Here is a 21,682-nt window from a genome sequence, read left to right as displayed (position 1 = left end):
TTAAAATATTTTTTTCTTCCCGGCGTTCATCAAAGTCATTACGTCTCCGCCTCTTTTTTTTTTTTTCTCTCTCTCTGTTCCTGCGTCTTTTGTCCTCATCCTTTTTTTTTTTTTTTTTGGTTGGCCGCCCCGTCGTCTGTCACGGGCGCATTTGACATCATTGCCTTTTTCCTCTGCCCCTTTTTTTCCCCTTTTTTTTATTTCGTGGGCCTCCGGTAAGTTACCCGCCGGCGGCTCATCGTGTGTGTGTGTGATGGGCCGCAGCAACAACCAACTCCGGCGCTCTGCGAAGGCGCACGGACGAGTCTTTGTTCCAAAGAAGCGTAAAAGTAAGACGTACAACCAGATGCGGGCAATGAAGATTCGCGCGGGGCAATCGCAGCCGCGGAAACTTGCCTACAAGAACGTCATCTCAAAGAAAGGCGGCGTCACGCGACGTAAGTTCCGCTCCGGCGGTTACAATAACAGCGGGAAGTTTGGAAAGGCGAAGGGGGCGAAGAGAAACGCTGAGAAACATAAGTGAGGGACTAAAAGAGATCTGCTGTTAGAGCGGAGAAGAAGGAGAAGAAAATGCAGAGACACAATGGCATGTATATGCATACACGTATACATGAAGTATTCGATTAACTCATTTCAACAATTTCACTCCTTCTCTTTTCCCCACCGTACAGAAATAACCGAAATGGAGGAATGCATCGTGTACCTCACCATACATGTGGGCATGGATGTATTGCATGATGACGAAGGCCGTTGTTGTCTCTTTCTGTTTCCTTCTGCAACGATGCTTCACTTCTTTTTTTTTTTGTTTCTTGTTGTGCCAGCGAAGCAGGAAAACAGGTGTGAAGAAGAGACAGGGGGGAAAAGGGGGAAAAAACATAATCCACGCACGATGCGTCGCTCACTTCTTTGCTTGTTTACATTGGCGGAGAGTCGATCGATGTTTCTTGACGCAATGGGTATGCCATTGCCATGCCCCACAGCGACACTTCCGGAGACACTTCAGGTGCTTGCGGAACATCATCATACCGATACGGCTTTGGTTCACGCTGCGTTGGCCCGGCTACTGTCATTGGACTCCACAGATGCGGATTCAGAGGTAATTGCCTCATTTAAACCACAAGGCACCAAACCCGTCACCGTTACGCATGCGACGAGCGAGAGTGGCGCTACAAATGATGTTGTCGGGCTTCCATCATCACCGTCGTCACATTTGATGCTGCAGCTGATGTTTTTGCATGCCAACGATACGGTTGTGCGTGAGCGCTGTTGCCGTTGCATCGCCAACATGTGTCAACTTTCATCGTCTTCCTTGACTCGTTGTGTAGTGGAGCCATCCGGCGTGAACTCGGATATGGACCAAGTGAAGCGTGATCATAGTGTCGCTGACGGGCTGGTTGAAGGGGGGGCGGTAGAGTTGGTGCTTGGAACACTCTCAATGGCCTCTCGTTTGAGTACAAAGGGAATTGTATGGTCGTCACTGGCTCTTCTTAATCTTGTCTGCCTCTCCTCTGAAGGGGTACAACGAGCAGCGAGGGCCAAGGGTGAGTCTTTAGTTGCAGATGCCATCGCAAGCATGGCGCATGAGGCCATCGCGGCAGGATCGCTCAGCGGTGAGAATTGTGTTGCAATGGACGCGATGTTAGGGGCTCTTGCGCGACTTCTCACAACCGAGGCGGATAGCAACATGACGGGTGTTCACTACCGTTTTGAACAGGCGGCGTACGGAACGGTGGAGGCGGTAGGATGGGCACTATTCTGCCTCTCAGAGTCGGCTATACGTGATATTCGAGGTTTCGAGGAAACGGAGGTGATGAATGGTGGAGGCAGCGGTGTTCGTCGCGGGGCCACATTATTTTTCCCTGCCGCAACGCCGTCGCAGCAGTCGGCTGTTTTGGCATTTTTACCCCCGTTACACAAGGCGTGGATGATACTGAAGAGCCTTAGTGGCTGCAGCAGGAACATGCCGATTGTGTACGAGGCGCTCCACATGCCAGGGGATGGGGGCGGGCTGAGGACTATGATTGACGCTGTCTTACTCTTCGGCGTGGAACTGGAAGGCCTTTCCGTCGTGGGGGCCATAGAAGAGGCCACGTTGCAGCAAAGCATGCTTCTACATGCAATGGAGGCTTTTGTGGATCTTTCTGCGACAAGAAAAGACTTGGGCCACCGCGCCTTGGCGGAAGCCGCCTCGTTGTCGGATGCCGTCGAAGGGAGTCACTCCCGGGGTGGGAAGGAGATGCCGGGTGATGGGGGTGAGATGGAGGGCATCTCCGCGGTCATTCCTACAGAGGCGGCACTGCACGTGACGGATACATTGGCTGCTGGCGTGGTAAGTAATATTGCGGTGTCTACCTTGGTGCGACTGCATACAGCGCAGAAGGAAGAGGAGGCGGCAATAGAGTATACTCAGGGTGGTGGAAAAAAGGCCAAGATACATGTGTACAATGGGGCTGTGTTTGATCTGCTTGCCAAATGTACGTTGACACTCGCAAACTTGGCCGGCCACGATATCGCCGTCGCGTCATTGAACACAATGGCCGTGCTACAAGTTATGCTGCAAGAAGTCACCGATTTTCTTTCTGCGGTTAGGGCTGAGCATCGGGCGTCACCCGGTGAACTTTTTACCAGCGCATCGCAGCAGGAGCTGATGGCTCTGGTGCAGCAGTGTGCGTTGACGGGGCAGATGTACGCCGCGCTGTGGGGTATTCTCCGCACCCCCGACGGAGCACGTGCCGTGAGAGAACTGCAGCTGCACAGAACAGTGCGAGAGATACAGACAGTGCTGGAGGCCATGTACACAGAAGCCTTTCCAGATGTTGAGAATTCGGCGGGTGGGGCTAGTAAAAGGGTGGGCACGCAAGAAGGCTGCACGGCAACGCAGCGATCTGCGGCACTTACAGCGACTAAAAAAACAACACCGACGAGTGCGGCTGTGGTGGAAACCATGCGACAACTTATTCCACTTGGTCAGAAGGTGCTGCAGTGTTTGCGTCTCGCATTTGTTGAGGCGGGTTCCCGCTCAGAAGGAGTAAATGAAACAGCTGGGTGCGACAAAGTGTGCCGAGGGCACCGTTAACGCCGTTTACAAATAACGCTTAAACCATCAGCCGCATGAATGGATTTTTTTTCCCTTTTTTTTTTCTTTTTATCTTTGGCCGCACCTTTTTTTTTTTTTTCCCCCTTTTGCATGTGTGCAACGTAATATCTTCTGTGTGTTGTCTGAAGCAACTTTTTATTTTTTATTTTTCTCACAATGAACGGCCAAAAGTGTATCTAGTGGCAACAACAACAAAAAACAATAGCAGCAGCGGCAGCAGCGGCAGCAGGGGAGAGGCAAACGATAGCGACACATCCACGACGAATACGGTAGCTGAAACCAAAAACAATAATAATAATAATAATAAAAGGACGCGCGCTTTAAACAATTGGAATTCTAACGGTCCTAAGTGGAGAGGAGCGAAAGGAAATCAACGACGACGACGGAAACAACAACAAGAACAACAGGAAAAGGCCGCACAAGGACCGAAAAAGTATTATCGATGCATCAGTCATGGTCATCTGTGGCATATGGGTCTTCAAACGAAATGTACAGGACGAACGATGTCGGAGTGGCTCATGATAAACCCAACGCTTCATGGAAGGATATTATGTTTTTGTTGTTTTCCATTGGCATGGTGTTTGGGCCCCATATTGGATATGTATTTCAGATTCATGAAATGAGTTCCACACGGAATGTGGAAGGATACTCACCACTTGTGTCTTTAATTTTATTAGCTAGCAATGGTATCCGTATTCTTTATTATATTGGGCATCATTTCGCCTTGGCTCTTTTGTTTCAGGCAATGTTTGCTATTCTTGTGCATACAGTGCTTCTTATTATGGTATTGCACATGACAAAAAACATCTCTAGTGGTTCAGAGGAACATTATTCCGGCGGTGGCACTTTGTCGATGCAAGAAACTACCGCTGCCACCGTTCCTGCTGTAGAGGTCAATGGAGAAGAGATCGGTACGTGGGAGGAAATTCACGTGAAGACAAACCCAATCCGATACATCTTGACAAAATTGGACGCCGGTGCATGTCTTCTTGAGAAAAGGTTTTTTTCTTTATCACCACCATCTTTTATCCGGCGGTACGTTTTATGGACATTGCTGACCACTATTGTTGTACTTCTTTATTATGCAACTATTGGGACTGTGTGGGGTGCGGCACCGGAGGTTGTTGGCTACATTGCATTAGGTATTGAAGCGTTACTTGTGCTTCCACAAATCCTACGTAACCACCGTCGACAATCCACGGAGGGGTTAACGATTATGCTTGTATTGACATGGTTTTTGGGCGATATCATTAAAGTGATTTATTTCCTTGTTGATCACCAGCCATTTCCTTTTATTCTCTGTGGGATTTTTCAGTTATCTCTTGATCTCGTGGTCATTGGGCAGCTCATATATTTTCGCATGCGGCGCAGGAGCTCTGCGATCCGAGTGATGCCAGCGACACGTGAGGACCACACGGCGGATTTGGATCCGGTCGAGGCGACTCCAAACGTGGAGAAAATATAAGAGAAGAGAAGAGTATATATATATGTGTGTGTGTGTGTATATTTTCCCTTATGAAGTGCGGACGTTGTAATCTTTTTTCTTTTGAAACGTTTCTTCTTTATTTATTTCTGTGTTTGTAAGCATGCATCTGCCTTTCTGCCTTTCTGCCTTTCTGATTATTATTATTATTTCTTTTATGTTATGGCGTGTGTTGTTAATCTTTTTTTTTTTTTTTTTATGCCACTTCTTTCTTACTCTGTTTTGTATTTTCTTGTAGGCAAATCTCCCCGACCTTTGAGCTCAGTTGGCCTCTTTCCCTATTTCTATTTCTCTCTCTCTCTCTGCGTGTGCCTGGGTGGCGACCACTTGACGTTTATGAGTCACGATATGCATCAGCCTTGCACGGAATGCAGCCTTTGTGACTCCGAGGGCCATGACGCGATGGCAGCACTTCACCGACTCGAGGACGCAGCCGCTACGCTTCACTCGGAGTCCCGAAAATTGCACCGCGCCGTTCTTGTGCAGCAACGTCTTGCGTCCAGGCTTTTGTCAGGCGATACGGATGCGGCTGGGGCAGCGGACAGTTTTTGTCCGGCGAGCACCCGCCATCCGTGGCCCGTCACCTCCCAATACGAGATGGAGGCGCAACGAAGCCGGACGTTATCCGCACAGCACCGCGATGTGGCGCTCCTGTTGCGTCAGAGGGCCGCGTTGGGGGAGTTGTGGGAGCGGCTGGTTGTTCGTACGTGGTACAAGCGAGTCGTCCTTGTGGAGTTTTACGAGCGCGTCATGACAAGGCTGAACGATTTTGATCGTCGACTCCAGCGAGCGTCATTGGCGGTGCGGCCGGAGCGGCGGTTGTGTGGTGTAACGCCAGCAGCGCTCTCCTCTCTGGAAGCCGCGGTGCGGAGACAACCGAGGGAGTCCGCAGATGCCGCAGTTGTCGCCGCGTTGAGGCCACCCGTCATGTCGACAGCCGCAGCGGCGGAGGGGGACAAAAACGACGACAACGAAGAAGACGAAAGGGATTCGTGCGTGGCGAAACGAGGAGAGGAGTTGTGGATGAGGCGACAGAGGCCGTTGCGTACTATCTTACATCTCTCCACAGCGGTTATACGTGAGTACACAGAGCAACAGACGATGAGCGGCGGCTGTGACATGGCCAATAATAACAGAGAGTACCATCACTGTGCGGGAGTCGCGGATGCATCGGTTCCTTTTACTTTGGAGCAGCTGGCAGCAGTCATGCAGCAAATCTTCACAGGCACAATTGGACGGGATTGGCCGTTTATTGGGGATTCTCCTCACGTCACTACTCAGGTGCAGTCACAGGCCGAAGTGTTGGTTCACACACTCTCTGCCTCTCCGTTGCTGCGATTTCACATGGAGCAGTGGTTCATGCGTTATTTTTATCCACAGGAAAGGCTCGGGTTGTATCGACATTTTGCTCAGGCGATCATGAACTTTATGCAGGAAAGCTCTCGTGCGACGAGGAATTTACTTGTCACTCGGCGGCAGCAACAAGAACGAGACGAGGCGCGTTGGCAGAGTATGCGTGCGAGAGCTGTGGCGGCGCTGCATCCTCTTTCCCCGGATGCCGCAGTGGCGTTACTCCCTTCCGTTGCTTCCGTCGCCAGTGAAGGCTCGCATCTTACAGACGATGCTGATCATTCCGATTTCCCCGTTGAAACAAGTGAGTGTGTGCTTTGGCTTGTGGTGAACGCACTGCGTCGAGAGCAGAAGGCGGATTCCGTTGCGTTGGATCCAACGGGCAACTGAAGAAGAAACAGACATGGTGGTGGTGGTGGTGGTAGGGAGCGGGTAAAACTGAGAATGGGCGTAAAACTCTTTGCGTGTGAGACAAAGATCAGTGATATATATATATGTGTGTATATATTGCTTTCTTCATTTGTAGACATTTTTTTTTTTTTTTCTCCCTCTGTTTCCGGTCATGACACGCATGCGTCCACGTCTCGTTGCGACCACAATTTCATTTTGGAGGTAAAAAAAAAAAAAAAAAAAAAAAAGAGAGCGAAGGGGGAAGTGAACGGTGCCTCCTCCTTCTTATATACGGATATATTTGTTTTGTTTCTTTTTTCTTTTTTTCTGTCGGTTAGTTTTTTAACGGCGAGAGGGCATCAAATGGGCTGCTCGCAGTCAAAAACAAGAACCAAGGAGTGGGGCGGCCCCCAACAAAGGAGGCGATCCCCTCTTAAGAACCCTTCAGAGAGGCATGGGGAGCCCGTCGTGGCGGACGCGGAGATTCCGCCCTTTTCCCCCGACAAAGAACTGGTGACATGGTACAACGCCCAGTTGGAGGAGGGACGGAGAATCTTCTGCGCACCCCCCGCAGCCTTGGATAAATCCCCGCTTCCGGGGACACCCGTTGGCAGCAGTCATACCAAGAAGAAAAGGAGTTTTCCAGAAAATGTGGGTAACGACGAGGCTCTGACGCTGTACCAAGTGTCACCCCTCAATCATGTCATTGGCCAAGGATACTTCAGTAGAGTAATGCTGGCGGATATGACGGTGCAAAGTACAACCGCCGATGCACTGGCAAAGAACGGCATTGAGGCACACTTACATCCCAGGAAGGATCTGTCCCATATGGCCTCACCGGGAAGCACGACGGCGAATTTACTGGACGCAACACATTCCGCCTCCCGCAAGTATCTAATTGCATGCAAGGAATATGCATTGGCTGGTGATAGCGCCTTTTTTATTTACAATCAATTGCGAAAGGAAGTAAAACGATTGACGCACTTAACATTTAATCCGTGTTTATTGAAGGTGCTTCATATGGAGGCGGTATATGAGGATTCTTCGACAACGGAGAACGATACTGGGGGGCATCTGAAACTTTTCAAGGGAATGGCAAGTCATTTTGCAGGTGAGGGGGTAGCAGGTGGTAGTAAAAAGCATGGATTCCGCAAACAGGGGGATAGAAGTTCCGCGGGTAACTCCCATAAAATACCCGAAAAGGTGCGGATCTACATGGAGTACGCCAAGTACGGCACACTGCGTAACATGCTGCTTAGCGAAATTCCTAAAAAATTTGGTAAGACGTACATGCATGAACTTACCGTGCGGGCATATCTTCGCGAGGTCCTTATAGCGCTGGCGTTTCTTCATGAAAATGACGTTGTTCATGCAGACCTCTGTGCAAAAAATATTTACATCTCGGATCACATCACAAATGTTTACACGACGTGTTTTCCTGCGTACATTGCAGATATTCCGGCCGGGAAATTTGCAACGGTGCCGGCCGAGTGGGTACGTCGTGTGTTGGCACTTATGGATCCGGCATGTATGCAGCCACAGTATTACTCGGGGGAAGTTGACAAGGTACACAACGACAGTGTCATGACACACCTCGGCTGGCTTCCATCGGTGGAAGCCTCAGGGATGCAAAACCATGGCGACACAGAAGTGGCGCCCGCAGTACCCACCACTCGTGTGGAAGAAGAACAAGGGCATCATTTCCATACCATAACATCCGGCCATGCAGTAGCATCAGCAGCAGCGGTGGCGGAAAATAGCTATAGGCAGAACAATGCAGACGAAAATGAAGCGGAGGATGACCGCTGCCGTTGGGTGGATGAGGGGGTGAGAATGTACTTGCAGGAGCACTCTTACAACGATGATGACAACATACCGCTTCCCTCCCCACTCTCAAGTTTGGAAGGGGGTAACGTCTTTATGAGTCCAAAATTAGATGGGGTCAAAATTTTGCGTAACGGTTCTTTTTCACGCTCTCCGCTATTGCCTTCCATTCCTCCGTTACTGTTAAACCAAACAGTCTCAGGTGAATATTCCCACAACACTATGAAGAGGATCATGAGCAGCATGCAAAACAGCAGTACTTCTGCTTGTCCTCAAGGCGATGAGAGTTTAAAACAAATGAACCCTGATGCATTGGCGGTTAATAGTGGACACCATGAAAAGCACGAAGGCTTCCTTGTAAGGAGCCCCTTGGCGCGTCGCTCACGGAAGCCATTGATTAAGTTGGGCAACTATGGCCGAGTCCGTCCCATCCTTGTCGGTGATAGCGATAAAGATGTGCATAAACTGGGACGTGTGACGCATTTGGCACCAGAGAACGTTCAGGGAGCTTCTTTTACTTCTGCAAGTGACATTTACGCCTTTGCCATGACATTTATAGAGTTAACAACTCCAAATGATGGTCTCTTTGCGGACCAGCGCCCCACGGACATGGAGCCGCCCCGCACTCGGCAAGGAAAAAGTGAATACGATGCAGCTTGGCTGGCCAACATTAAGCGATACCTTTTTAAAAATGATAACATAGTCCCCTTGCCGCCGCAACTCTCGGAGGAGTGTAAGGCGATGCTGCGTCTTTGTCTGCAGTATGACCCTGCAAGGCGCCCAACAGCCGTGGAACTATTGCAGTCCAAGTACTTTTTGCTGGGCCATTGGGTGAACGTTGCGACGAAGAATAGGAAGATAGAGGCGCCGTGGCTCGACACAAATTATGAAGCGGCGGCGGAGGCGGCGGGATTGCCACGGCTCCCGTCGGAGACGGGCATTTATGATGTCGGAACTCTGCTGAGGGTGAGAGCGGGGGGGAAGAAAAAACCCGCAAAGCACATTTGAGGTCGGTGTTCCTCATTGTCCGAAACAGAAACGGCAGGGGGCGAACAGGAACGGGGCACCACGGCGGTGGTCGATTGAAATCTGAGCAAAAGCGAGGAGGATGGATGTGGAGGGGAACGCGAATGAAAATAAAGCCAAAACGAAAAGGAAAAGGGCGAAAAAAATAAATAAATGAGGAAACGGAATGAATATTCAAACGGTGGGGTTGAATCTAAACAGAAAGGGGGAGAGAGAGATAGAGTGCATGCCCGTGTGTGTGTGTGTGAGAATCGGCGGGGTCTCGACAAGGCGGCAGCAGAAGAGAAGCAGGTGGCGGTTGGAGTTCTGCATGCGGTGGCGGTGTGGCGATGGCAGTGAATTACTCCAATGGCACCACAAACGCCAACAATAGGAAGAAGAAGAAAACCAACAAAAATAAGCGGGAAAACGTGACTGGGAGCCTGCGACTTTCAACGACATGCCGACGAGGGTGGAGAAGAAAAAGACGGAGGAGCATTTCTGTTGAGGAGCATCAGCAACCGGTGTGCATGCGTGTGAATAAAGAACGAGGAATGATTTCTTTTTTTCTTCTCTCTTTCTATATCTTCTTCTGTATCGACTTTGATGTTTGTGTTGTATCTACTGCAATATTGTGACGGAGCGGAGGGGGAAATGAGTTTTTTTTTTTTTTTTGTCTTTTTGTATTTTACTTTCTTAGCGTGCGTGTTGTTACGATTTCGGCTGGTGTCTTGTACGGAAATGAGGGGGGAAAGAGGAAGGGGAAAGATAGAGAAAGAGAGATCCGGGGTTTGTCATGGGCCTCTTGTCCTCTTCTGGACGTGTTTTTTTCAGCCTCTCTCTCTCTCTCTATCTTTCTTTCTTTCTCTTGTGATTATGTTTTTTACTCTTTTTTTTTTTTTTTTTTCGTTGTTGTTGTTGTATGAGTGAGGGCTTGTGGTTAGCGGGGTATGATGTAGCCTGCCAGGTGTCTCTGGTGAGCATTTTTCCCCACCCCTTCCCAAGTGACACTTCTTGTTTTTATTTTATCATATTTTTTTTTTTTTTTGAGTGAGTGAGTGAGTGTTTGTTTTTGTGTGTTTTGCAGAGCGTACGGTTTGAATGGCTACACTTCACATTTTCCACCTTTCGTAAAGGAGGGATATGCGTGGCAGTTGTTTTTTTTTTTTTTTTCTTCCTTTTTTCCTTTTTTGTATGTATGTTTGTTTCTATATATATATATATATATATGTATATATATTTGTGTGCATGTGGGCGAAGGTGTTTTTAGTAATAACTTTTATGGTTACGACGGAATTCCCATATCTTTTTATTATTTATATTTATAAAAAGATAAAGTTAGATATAATGATAGATGGATGGATAGATGGATTGATGGATATGGGATTTTAAATGTGGACTCCCTGTTGGGTATGGATTTCACTTATTTATAATGTATTTATGTATGTATGTATGGCTGTATGCATGTGTATGGCTGTATGCATGTGTATGGCTGTATGCATGTGTATGGCTGTGTGTATGGCTGTATGCATGTGTATGGCTGTATGCATGTGTATGGCTGTATGCATGTGTATGGCTGTATGCATGTGTATGGCTGTATGCATGTGTATGGCTGTATGCTGTGTGTATGGCTGTATGCTGTGTGTATGGCTGTATGCATGTGTATGGCTGTATGCATGTGTATGGCTGTATGCATGTGTATGGCTGTATGCATGTGTATGGCTGTATGCTGTGTGTATGGCTGTATGCTGTGTGTATGGCTGTATGCTGTGTGTATGGCTGTATGCATGTGTATGGCTGTATGCATGTGTATGGCTGTATGCATGTGTATGGCTGTGTGTATGGCTGTATGCATGTGTATGGCTGTGTGTATGGCTGTATGCATGTGTATGGCTGTATGCATGTGTATGGCTGTATGCATGTGTATGGCTGTATGCATGTGTATGGCTGTATGCATGTGTATGGCTGTGTGTATGGCTGTATGCATGTGTATGGCTGTATGCATGTGTATGGCTGTATGCATGTGTATGGCTGTATGCATGTGTATGGCTGTATGCATGTGTATGGCTGTATGCATGTGTATGGCTGTATGCTGTGTGTATGGCTGTATGCTGTGTGTATGGCTGTATGCATGTGTATGGCTGTATGCATGTGTATGGCTGTGTGTATGGCTGTATGCATGTGTATGGCTGTATGCATGTGTATGGCTGTATGCATGTGTATGGCTGTATGCATGTGTATGGCTGTATGCATGTGTATGGCTGTATGCATGTGTATGGCTGTATGCATGTGTATGGCTGTATGCATGTGTATGGCTGTATGCTGTGTGTATGGCTGTATGCTGTGTGTATGGCTGTATGCTGTGTGTATGGCTGTATGCATGTGTATGGCCATAACGAATATATGGAGGGGAAAAAACAACAACAACAACAAAACAAAAAAAACCCAACAAACCGTACACACACACACACAAATAAATAAATAAATAAATAAATTTATATTTTCCCTTTTTTTTTCTTTTTGATTTTTCTATTAGGGTGGATGGTAATGTGTAGGCTATTCGTTATGGATGATTCTTTCTCTTTGTCTCTCTGTATCTGTGTGTGTGTATCCGTTTTTTTCTTTTTTCTTTTTTTCTTCTTCTTACTCTTTTTTGTTGTATTCTCCGCATTATATTTATTTATTTATTTATTTCTTTGGAGGAAACAAGAAGGAACTGCCAATTCACCACAGTAATATATAAATATATACACACACATATATATATATAAAGAGACAGAGATAGGGTTAGGGTTTAGGGTAGGTATATATTTATATAAATTCATTGGGGGTTCGATTTGTTGGTTGGTTATTTCTTTTCTTACCTCATTATTACACTTTTTTTCTTTGACTCTAACTGTCATTTTTGTTTCTTTCTTTTTATTGCGGTTACCGTGACGAACTCATCCCTGTTGTGTTGTTACTGGGCGTTGCCTCGGACCACCACTGTGCATCAGCGGTAGGAACACAACGCCTCACACGGGGGTGAATTTGTTTTGTTTAATCGCCCGCTCATCCCCCAGAGCGAGCACGTGTGACTTGGCTGCAGGCCAGTGGGACTCTCATGGCGAGTGCGTTGCTGGGCACGGCGGGTTGGGTGCACAAAACTCTGTTTTCTTCTCTGCGCCTTCTCGGACGGCAGCAGCAGCAGCAGGAGGAGGAGGAGGAGGAGGAGGAGCGGGTGACGCATGAATGGAACGAGCTACCCTCACCAGCAGTGCGACCACCCGCCGGCAGTGTGGAGGTGGTGCGTGCGGGGCGCACGGCGGGTGGTGACAGCAGGTGGAGGCGCGACATATCGTCTCCATTTGTTTTTCCTGTTGCACGCCGTTCTCGGCGACGGATTCGCTCGCCAGACTCGGGCGTTTGTGCGGTGCGGGGATCGCGTGATATGACGCATCGATTCACGGAGATATTTCGTCGCTGGAGCTCCAGGAGCAGAGAAGGCAGAACCTTTGTCGACATGGAGGAAGGGACGGAGGAAGAGGTGGCAACTGTCTCGCCCTCGACCTCATGGGCGTCGACGACGATATCGGCGAGTGCGTCCACGGCCCGTTTAAATGCCTCGCGGGGCACAGCCGGTGGCAGTGTTGCAGGGCGTTCTCGCTCTCGCGCGCTGCTGGTGCCTCAAAAAAAGCAAAAACAGCCTATATCTGCGGATGAAATGCGGCGTCGTGTCATGTCAGCGCCCCTCTCAATGTGGGAGGTTCCTCTGCTAGAAGAGATGGGGCCGAGAGAGCAGCTGAACAGCCGTGAGGCAACGGGAATGGAACATGACAATCTCGAGGGGAAAGTTCTTTTTGCACCAATCGATCCACCGCAAGAAACACCGTCGGTCGAGGGCGCCTTTCTCAGCCAAAAGGACTCTCCTGGCGCCACTGTCGCCTCTCCCTCTTTTCCCCACACGACGGCAAACAGGCCGAGCACCGTACGGGAACGAGATGCCCACCAGTTGGCCCTTCACATCCGTGAAATGAGGGCGCTGTTGCCGCGTGGATACGGATGGAGAGAACCACCAGTGGGAGATGCGTCGCATGAACTAAACGAGCTGAAATTTCCGGAGGGCAAACCACCACCGCCATCGTCAGCCTATGCGATAAAAAATTCAGTTGTCTTTGATGACCTTTCTTGTGGTCTTTTGCTCTTGGCTGTCACGGAGGACGATCGGCGTGTGCGTGTTGTTTACGAGGACATGATGCATACTGTGTGCAAGGGAATAGTGGAAGACGAAATCCACAAATACATTCAACTCATGGAGGGTGTGGCTGAGCGAGCGTTGGATTATTGGGTCATCGACATTGTATTGAAGGACACGGCAGATGCGATGAAGCGAGTTTTCCCTGCATGGAGTTTATCCAGAGGTATTCAACGTCATATCAGGGAGCGAAAAGCGGTTATTTTGACTGCCTTGGTGGAAGATGAAGAGGACGAGGAGGTGTATGGACGTGTCTTGCATCGAGGTGGAAGGGACAGTAGCCAAGCTAATGGGGTAGCCGTGTCGTTCCAAAGTGGATTGTCTCTGAGTTACCAGCAAATCGCCACCTTGGGCCCGGGTCAGTGGCTTAACGACCAGGTCATCAACGCGTATCTGAGTATGATCTGTGACGAGCGCAACAATACCAGCGGTAAAGAGGAGGCGGTTTCACTGGGTACGCACTTTTTTGCAAGAGTTGAACAGGAGTTGAAGGGGGACCTCTCCAAGGTTGTGCAATTGCCTTCTTTACAGAAAGACAGCGGTATACTTCGTTGGTTACGGCGTCGTCGTAATATCCTGCAACCAGGCGCCACACGTGTCATTCTTATCCCTGTCAATTTGTCGCAAACCCACTGGGCATTGGTCGTTTTCAATTGGGAAGTTCATACATGGTTTTATTACGATAGTTACATTCGTGGCAAGGCGGCCATGACACGTGGCATTTTGGTACTTCAGCAGTTATCGCACGTGTTTTTGGAGTCTTGGCGTATTCTTTGCGACAGTGAGGGAGGAAATGCATGCCATCTAGCTGACTGCAAACTTGTGGTGGCTGAGCCATTGCGTGGGAATGAACGCTCCTACGATGGTGGCTTTGCTTTTGCCCCACAACAAAGTAATTTGTATGACTGTGGCGTCTTTGTTTGCCATATGGCCTGGTGTGCGGTACATGGTGTCGCCACGGTGTTTACTCAAGAGGATGTGACTGCGCATCGAAGGGCTTTGCTGCACGAACTTCTCTGCCAAAAAAGTCTTTTGCAGTTTCCCGTGAGCGCCTTTTTGACACCGTGATGTACTTTTGTGATTTTTTCAACTCCAAATGCAAACCCAATAACCTTGATCTCTATCCCATCTTTTCTTTCTCTCTCTCTCTCTCTGTGTGTGTGTATATTTGTGTCCGTGCATGTTTTTAGTGGTGATTGTTGTCTTTAAATGTTGTTTCTTTTTGTGCCCGGCTCAATTACTTGTTCTTCCTTTTTTTCTTTCCCTAATATATGACCATCTCACATCCCTTCTTTACTCTCGTGTGTGGAGGGTTTTGGAAGTGGCACTGTAGCGAAGGAAGCAGGGAAAAGGGAAGGAGGAAAGGGACAGGGTGAGAATAAGGATAAGAGATTGTTGTTTATAAATACATACATAAGTAAATAAATATAAATATATATATGGGACAGCGCGGAATTTTCTCCAGTGGGAACAGCTCTAAGCGAAACCCCAAAGGTACCATGTCAGGCGTTTGCAATCAACTCATTTGGATGGACAGGGTGCTCCCGACGGTGCCTAGTGATATGGAACCAACGCCGCTGCCGGCTGTGGAGGCGGCTGCTGCCCGCAACTCATGGCTTTCCAAGACGGAGTCTGCGCTTACCAATGAATGGAAGGCCGGGAAGAAACGACAACAAATGGGGGTCAGCTCCACCTCCCCACGCGTCCCGCTCAAATGTCCTTCTGTGCCATTTCCGGCCAACCGTAGTTCAGGAATTTGGCATGCCAGTGCAGATGATAGGGAAACATTGGAGATTCCTGTCGGAAAAGATTTTTTTTTAGCGCTGCGTGCGGCCTGGCGAAAAGAGCCTCCTACAGCAGAGAGGCACAAAATACCCCCTCCCACTGACCCGAGGGTTCTTGATGATGATTACATTTACTTTGCAATTGAGGAGCCTGTTGGAAGTGTCATGTCGCCACCAGTGCCGCTTTCATATATGGTTTCGGAAATCCTCGTGCCGCAATGGGCGGGAGACGGTCTGTTTGATGTACCCACGGTGCAAAAAGGAACATGAAATTAATTACTCTTGCAACATCGTAGTGGATGCTGTTTTTAATATTATTCCCACTCTTTCTCCTTGTGTGTGCTTGAAGGAAACTGAAGGGATTTATGAGGAAATGGAAGAGAAGGGAGTGACGGAGAAGCGAAAAAGGAAGGATACAAAAAAAAAAAAAAAATAAGGAGTGAGACGGGAAGCGAGGGCGAGGGAAGAGAAATGTAAGGGAGCCGGCATCAGTAGTCAATAAAAAGAGGAAAACAATGAAAAGGAAAAGGATTTTATTAGGATTATGTTTGTGTGTGTCTGCAGAGTGGAAGGAAGTGCGGCTACAAGGGGGCGTTTGGCTTTTCAGTCTCGTTTTTTTTTTGTTTTTTTTGTCTCTTGTCTTTTGGCGTGCTGTTTGCCTACTTTGCCCCTCACTCTCCGCCGTTGTATTATTATTATTATTATTAGTTCCTTTTTTTTTTTTTTTGTGTGTGTTCCCTCTGTGGTTTGCGTGCTTGCTGCCAACTCTTCTTCCTGTTGGTGGTCTTTGCTGCGTCTGCCGGACTTTTTTTGCCTTTTCTTTCTGTTTCTCTTTCCTTTTTTTTTTTTTTTTTTTTTTCCATTTTCCGTGTATGCATATGTTGCTTTGTGTGTATGTATTCTGTGTGTATATTCGTCTATGCTGCTTGGGTGAAATGTTATGTGCGTTTTATTTTGCCCGGTAATTGAATTTATTGCGGTGTGATGTAGGCATTTCCTCCTTCTCTTCTCTTCTCTTCTCTTCTTTTTTTTTTTTTTTTTTTTTTTTTTTTTTTGCGGACGGATGCTTACGGACGGACGGACGGATTTCTATCTCTTCTTCTCCTTTCTGCTCCTGCTGTACTTTTTTTATAGTCGTTTGTTCTCTCCGTGGCTTCCCGCTGCAAGTTGACGCTTGAACCATCTGTAAAAGGGGAATAAACAACCCGACATGCGCACGGAGAGAGCGAGAGAGAGAGAGAGAGAGAAAAAGGGACACTGCCACGGGGTTCACACAGGAAAAGGGAGGGAGGGATCACAAGAATGTTGTCCACAAGGGGCCGCCAGGAGGGAATGAAAGAGGATTGAGAAATGGGGTTAGGGAGGAAAAGAAGTCCGAGGGGTGGAATCAAAAAGAAAACTCGCATCAAACAATTTAATACAATACAATAAATATAAATGTTGACTGCGTGTAGACATTACTTTGTGTTTTTCTTTTCCTTGCCATCTACCCCTTCCTGTTTATCTATTCATCTCTTGAGTTTGTGTGTGTTGTGTGGGTGAAGGGATATATACATATACATATATATACATTTTGCTTTTGTACACACACGCAGTACATTTGTTGATGAATCCAACGCTTAGGAAAAGCAATGGCGGGGCGTCTGCGGATGAACCGAGCGCGGAGGGGGTGAGTCTTAGCAGTCATACCAACGGTAAGAGCCACAGCGGTGGCTCGCGTCATGGCCATGGCGGTGGTGGCAACATCAGAGGGTGCAGGATGTGCCATGGCGGCGGCGGAGGCGGCGGAATGGCGTCTTCGGCAACGGCGAACGTGCCTCCGATGCAGCAACAGCAGCCAAGATTGGCGCCATCACACCCACAATGTCTGTCGCGTGTGTTCATGGCGGGGGTTAGCGAGGATGAAGGGCCTCCAACGGTGGTAGCTGTCAGCGATAATGCCAACCCCACAAACACCACTGGTAGAGTGGACAGCCTTATGGATGCGGCCGCAAATGCGCATGATGGCCAAAATGTCGTCTGTGAGAATGAGGATGCCAGTCATGCTGCAAGTATTATTCCTATGAAATCATCAACTGATGCCGATCCACAGCGCGGGGACGGGAGGAGGCGACGACGACAGTGGTGGTGGTGGCGACAGCAACAACGCCGGCGACGGAGGCGCAGTCAAAGTCGAATGGAGCAACGCTTGCTAGTAAATAAGTGTGATGTGGGAAATCAAGGGAAATTTTATCCTTGGCCGTATCGAAGTACGCTTTACCTGAATCCTCATGTCCGTTGTGTGGAGAGTAGTGGATTTTCGTACAATCGAACCTTCAAGGAATTACTACTAGCGCAGGATGCGGAGCCGCCAGAGGCCGATACACCTTGCTTGGGGCCCACCGCCGCGCCGTTATGTGTACCGCAGCTCCCAGAACTCAATTTGGCGACAGGTCTGGAAAGCGAGGAGGATTCCGAGTTGAATGCCGGCTGTGGCAAAGAGGGGTCGACAGCTAGTTCGCCGACGATCACGTTCACACTGGATGGTGTAGCGACACCCAAGACCTTCGCGGCAATCAAACTACAAGGAAAGGACGTCGGAAACATTTCGCTTCCTGCGTCGTGTTTATTGGGAGGGGGCACCGATGGGCGCCAAATACGATCATCACTGAGACGACCACCGCCTGCCATACGCATAAAGGAGCCGCCACATCAAAAAATTCTTCGTAGTTACGTGAATGGATGCTTTTCTTTTTATCAAACGGAGGAGGCCAAGCAGGAGTTCTTGGAATTGTGTAGGGAGATTTTGGCGCAGGCCCGGCCGATTTTTGAGTCGGAGCCGCTGTTTCCACGTTTGGTAGCACCCACTTTTGTCTTTGGGGATATTCACGGCAACTTTGAGGATCTTGCCTTTTTTCTTCGTAATGTTCTTGTATTTTCCGACCTGCAACTCACTCCCGCAAACATCCTCTGCCTCGGGGACTACGTGGACCGTGGACCGTACTCACTCGAATGTCTCATTCTGTTGCTCTCACTGAAGATCAGTCATCCGTCGAAGGTGGTGATGCTTCGTGGCAATCATGAGGATCGTGTGGTATGTGGCGACCTGTTAACCTATGGATCCACTTCTTTTCTTGCACAATGTGAGGCGTTATACGGCGTGGATGAGGGGCGGAAATTGTTCAAGGAATTGACGGCTCTTTTTCGCCACTTCCCTCTTGCTGCAGAACTCATCATTCCTGCAGTAGCAAACAACGGTGGCAACAACAGTAATACTACCAGTAGTAGTAATAATAATAATAACAATAATAATAATCATAATCATCATTATCATAATAATAACACCAATTCTCCCGGTGATTTGGCTGCAGCTTCCGTTTCAAGGTCATTGGCACCACAGGGTCGACGGAGGACCCATGAGGAGCGCGTGTTGTGTACCCACGGTGGTATCCCGCGCTTTTTTTCCCCGCCTAAGGAGGATGACAGCCTTGCGTTTCTGCGACACGAGGACTTTCCGCGCATGTTGACTTTGTTCCCCAATAATCCCTTTGTGAGGGATGATCCGGAGGCCCAGGTGGAGCTGCTAGGGGCCGTGGGACAGACAGGTGTCTCGCATGCGTCATCAACGACTGCTATAAGCGAAGCGATGTTGCGTAAAGCATGGTTCGTTGCATTTGATCTTATGTGGTCTGACCCCACAATCCATGACCCCGGCGATGATGATAATGAGTCCTCTGCAACTGCCTTGTCTGGAAACGGCCATGCATCTATCAATGAGTGGGGTTTTGGTGTGAACAAGCGCGGGAGTAATGTGCTCACGTTCTCTGCCAAGGCCTTAGAGACCTTTTTGCAGGCCCACCAGTACAGCATGTTGTTCCGCGCCCATCAAGAGAAGGCGCATGGGCTGCGTCTTAGCAAGAGCACCAAGGTATTGACCATCTTTAGCAGCTCCAACTACCTTGGGCACGGCAACGGTGCGGGGTGTGTGCTGGTGACTGCCGATGGTGAAATTCAGCTTGTCGAGAAGCTGAGTGAGTGATGATTTTTTTATTTTTTTAAATTTTCCGGGCCCTTTGAAAGTGCAACGCAGGAAAGAAAGTGACAGTTGGGGAAGAAGGAATGAGTGTGGTTGTCTGCATGTGTATCCATTTCTGGACCAAAGAAAAAACACACACACATGCACACAGGCAAAGGCCAATAAATAATAATAAATAAAAAAAAAAAAAGAGGCGTAAAAGCAAAAAAGATGTTCAAAATGATGCGGAATGAAAAGCTAGAAAAAGAACAAAAACGACAAGAGATAAATAAATTAGAAAGGAAGCAAGAATGTGGGTATATACATTATACATTTATAATATTCATATTCCGCCATTTGGGATGGCGGTGCTTGTAGGACGAGGGGCGATGGGCTTCCCGAGGCGTTCCTTTTCCCTTTTTTCCTTCGGGAATTTTTCAAGAGGAACCGGGCAGCGAAGATGACTGCGTAATTTATCAGCGAGTAACAATCAATCAAACGTAAATAATTTGTTAAATATCACCTCCGTAGGATTCATGACTGGAGAGGGGAGGCATGCGGAGTGGTGGGTAACGGGGCGATATGGCAGAGGAGGGAGAGGAGGATAGGGATCAATCGAAGTGATGATTAACGCACATGATCTTCGCGTCCCTCTCGGCTACGTGCCCTTGTAGTTTCAAAGGACGCGTACGCACACAGGGGGGAATGCAAGACAAACGCTGGCGAGACACACACGCACACACACACAGAGAAACAGACAGACGAAAAAGAAAAAGAAAAAAGAGCAACAACGATAAAATTAACCGAAGTGTGCATCTTTTTTTTTTTTTTTTTTTTTTTTTAGGAGGGGAGATCTTGTTGTGTTGAGACTTGTCACTGCAAATATTATTGACGGTAGGGCACTTTTTTTTTTTTTTTGTGTGTGTTGTTGTTGTTGTTCTATTCTGTTTTCTTCCTGTGGATTTTTTTTTTTTTTTTTTTTTTTTTGCGGGGTTTAGGGTTCTCTGTGCTTCACCGCTATCATCTGAGCAGGCACACATATGAATGATGTATGGAACTAAAAGTGCTGTAAACCGAGTTTGAGTTACCGGTGGATCCGACAGGGGTGGCATGAGTAAGTCAAATAGCACGGGATGCAGAGAAAAGGGGAGAGTGAGAGGGAAAGGAAGAGGAGGTGCCCCGGCGTTTAGTTTTGATTGGTGTATTTCTCTCTCTCTCTCTGTGTGTGTGTGTGTGTGTGCTGGGGTCTCCTGTAATAATTTCTTTTTTGCAGACGTACATTTACACACGCGCACCTCTTTTTTTTTTTTTTTTTTCTCTCTTTTTCTTTTTTACTCTTATATCACTTCTGCTCTAAGAGGCGTCTTTTTTTTTTTTTTTTTGTTGTTGTTGTTGAGAAGAGGAGGCAGAAAGTGAGGGAGAAATTGAGGTGCCTTATTTAACATAAGTGGGCACGTGATTGTTTTTTTTTTGTTGCATGGGATGGAAAGAAAGGACAGTCCAACGAGCGTTAGGCAATTAAACAGGGAGAGTGTGCTGTTGCTGGAGTGAGAGAGAGAGAGTGTGTGTGGGTGGGAATAGAGATGTATGTGGGAATATGGGCTGTTTATTCTGTTGTACCCAAAAAGCTTTTTTTTTTTTTTTTTTTTGGTTTTTGAATTCTTGATTACATGTATTGTTTGAGTTGTTGTTGTGGCTTTTTTTTTTTTTTTTTTTCGTCAATGAATGGGAGGGGGAGCATATAAGTGTATATATATATATATATCTGCATGTATTTGTGTGTCTGTTTTCTTCTTTGCATTACAGTCGTCTTCTCCATGTTTTTTTTTTTTTTTTTTGTTTCGATTGTTTGGAAGGATTCTTTTTTTTTTATTTACTTTTTTTTTTCCCTTTTTTTTGTAAGGGCGTTTTTATTTTGCCTGAGGCCGTGTGGCGTGACGTGTGATTCATTGGCCCAGGGCTTCGTGGCAAACAGGAGTTGGGGGCGGGAACGAAGGAGGAGAAAAGTTGTCGTCGCAGGCGAAGTTGGAGGCGCGAGCGGTTTTGTGGAGGGTGGGGAGGGAGACGAGAGGAGGGAAAACTCGGTTGGGGAATCCTCTGGACGTAAATTGAAATACATACATTTATATACATATGCTTCCTGGGCTACGAACACTGCATTTTGTGGAGGACGTTGTAGTGGACCGCCTGCGGTGGTGGCGCTCTCAGCATGAGGCGATGATGGCAACAACGATGAGGTCCACCGCACACGGCCAACGGCTCTCTTCATCTCTTTCCGTAGCAACAGAAGCACCGCGGCCGCGGGCACACTCTGCCCTGCCGCATGGCTTCTCGACTCACCGTCGTGAGCGACTCTTGACGACGTTGCCGCCGCGTGACGTCTTGGCATTGCGCCACCCACCGATGCTTCTCTTTCTGCGGGGCGAGGCCACCGCGGAGCAGCGCGACAGCGTGCAGATGGCGTTGCGTGAAGTGGAAGGAGCGGTGTGGATTGCACGGCTGCTGCCGATGGAGCGCATCT

At 48.1% G+C, this 21,682-nt stretch overlaps 9 protein-coding genes across 9 annotated transcripts, besides 41 other annotated features; all 9 read left to right on the top strand.

The window, feature by feature from the left end:
* Positions 1–9,476: part of a sequence feature (heterozygous, non-Esmeraldo-like haplotype) that runs on past the window's edge.
* Positions 52–118: a sequence feature (A-rich).
* Tc00.1047053505193.84 (hypothetical protein, conserved) lies at positions 254–523 on the top strand (the record flags this gene model as incomplete). Its single annotated transcript, XM_807283.1, has 1 exon — positions 254–523. One exon carries the CDS (start codon positions 254–256, stop codon positions 521–523), a length of 270 nt encoding a protein of 89 aa, XP_812376.1.
* Tc00.1047053505193.80 (hypothetical protein, conserved) lies at positions 890–3,076 on the top strand (the record flags this gene model as incomplete). The annotated part of the gene is made up of 1 exon (XM_807278.1): positions 890–3,076. The coding sequence occupies one exon, from the start codon at positions 890–892 to the stop codon at positions 3,074–3,076; it is 2,187 nt and encodes a 728-aa protein (XP_812371.1).
* Positions 3,121–3,185: a sequence feature (A-rich).
* Positions 3,301–3,326: a microsatellite.
* Positions 3,382–3,404: a microsatellite.
* Positions 3,540–4,562, top strand: Tc00.1047053505193.74 (hypothetical protein, conserved; the record flags this gene model as incomplete). The annotated part of the gene is made up of 1 exon (XM_807282.1): positions 3,540–4,562. The coding sequence occupies one exon, from the start codon at positions 3,540–3,542 to the stop codon at positions 4,560–4,562; it is 1,023 nt and encodes a 340-aa protein (XP_812375.1).
* Tc00.1047053505193.70 (hypothetical protein, conserved) lies at positions 4,917–6,320 on the top strand (the record flags this gene model as incomplete). Its single annotated transcript, XM_807277.1, has 1 exon — positions 4,917–6,320. One exon carries the CDS (start codon positions 4,917–4,919, stop codon positions 6,318–6,320), a length of 1,404 nt encoding a protein of 467 aa, XP_812370.1.
* Positions 6,545–6,568: a microsatellite.
* On the top strand, positions 6,684–9,152 carry Tc00.1047053505193.60 (hypothetical protein, conserved; the record flags this gene model as incomplete). The annotated part of the gene is made up of 1 exon (XM_807276.1): positions 6,684–9,152. The coding sequence occupies one exon, from the start codon at positions 6,684–6,686 to the stop codon at positions 9,150–9,152; it is 2,469 nt and encodes an 822-aa protein (XP_812369.1).
* Positions 9,477–10,188: a sequence feature (haploid, Esmeraldo-like haplotype).
* Positions 9,809–9,847: a sequence feature (A-rich).
* Positions 9,985–10,018: a microsatellite.
* Positions 10,167–10,197: a sequence feature (AT_rich).
* Positions 10,189–13,126: a sequence feature (haploid, non-Esmeraldo-like haplotype).
* Positions 10,307–10,341: a microsatellite.
* Positions 10,359–10,389: a microsatellite.
* Positions 10,456–10,480: a sequence feature (AT_rich).
* Positions 10,499–10,529: a microsatellite.
* Tc00.1047053505193.50 (uncharacterized protein) lies at positions 10,542–11,630 on the top strand (the record flags this gene model as incomplete). The annotated part of the gene is made up of 1 exon (XM_807275.1): positions 10,542–11,630. The coding sequence occupies one exon, from the start codon at positions 10,542–10,544 to the stop codon at positions 11,628–11,630; it is 1,089 nt and encodes a 362-aa protein (XP_812368.1).
* Positions 10,582–10,617: a microsatellite.
* Positions 11,621–11,644: a microsatellite.
* Positions 11,764–11,804: a sequence feature (A-rich).
* Positions 11,823–11,847: a microsatellite.
* Positions 11,885–11,919: a microsatellite.
* Tc00.1047053505193.40 (SUMO1/Ulp2, putative) lies at positions 12,253–14,451 on the top strand (the record flags this gene model as incomplete). The annotated part of the gene is made up of 1 exon (XM_807274.1): positions 12,253–14,451. One exon carries the CDS (start codon positions 12,253–12,255, stop codon positions 14,449–14,451), a length of 2,199 nt encoding a protein of 732 aa, XP_812367.1.
* Positions 12,341–12,366: a microsatellite.
* Positions 13,127–20,452: a sequence feature (heterozygous, non-Esmeraldo-like haplotype).
* Positions 14,802–14,824: a sequence feature (AT_rich).
* Positions 14,823–15,437, top strand: Tc00.1047053505193.20 (hypothetical protein, conserved; the record flags this gene model as incomplete). Its single annotated transcript, XM_807273.1, has 1 exon — positions 14,823–15,437. One exon carries the CDS (start codon positions 14,823–14,825, stop codon positions 15,435–15,437), a length of 615 nt encoding a protein of 204 aa, XP_812366.1.
* Positions 15,536–15,638: a sequence feature (CT-rich).
* Positions 15,855–15,874: a microsatellite.
* Positions 15,973–16,026: a sequence feature (A-rich).
* Positions 16,169–16,222: a sequence feature (A-rich).
* Positions 16,387–16,422: a microsatellite.
* On the top strand, positions 16,774–19,185 carry Tc00.1047053505193.10 (serine/threonine protein phosphatase-like protein, putative; the record flags this gene model as incomplete). Its single annotated transcript, XM_807272.1, has 1 exon — positions 16,774–19,185. The coding sequence occupies one exon, from the start codon at positions 16,774–16,776 to the stop codon at positions 19,183–19,185; it is 2,412 nt and encodes an 803-aa protein (XP_812365.1).
* Positions 18,409–18,488: a microsatellite.
* Positions 19,188–19,210: a sequence feature (AT_rich).
* Positions 19,343–19,372: a sequence feature (AT_rich).
* Positions 19,979–20,003: a microsatellite.
* Positions 20,124–20,148: a microsatellite.
* Positions 20,299–20,333: a repeat region.
* Positions 20,382–20,401: a microsatellite.
* Positions 20,453–20,551: a sequence feature (areas merged during assembly that could not be assigned to a particular haplotype. This can correspond to areas where the two haplotypes were merged or to regions with more than two copies in the genome that were merged during assembly.).
* Positions 20,460–20,494: a microsatellite.
* Positions 20,552–21,115: a sequence feature (haploid, non-Esmeraldo-like haplotype).
* Positions 20,791–20,810: a microsatellite.
* Positions 21,020–21,059: a sequence feature (A-rich).
* Positions 21,116–21,682: a sequence feature (heterozygous, non-Esmeraldo-like haplotype).

This window comes from Trypanosoma cruzi, genomic scaffold (assembly GCF_000209065.1).
Source record: "Trypanosoma cruzi strain CL Brener 1047053514123 genomic scaffold, whole genome shotgun sequence".
NCBI classification, from domain to species: domain Eukaryota; phylum Euglenozoa; class Kinetoplastea; order Trypanosomatida; family Trypanosomatidae; genus Trypanosoma; species Trypanosoma cruzi.
Note: the sequence above shows the minus strand (reverse complement) of the source record. Positions and strands in the feature narration are given on the sequence as shown.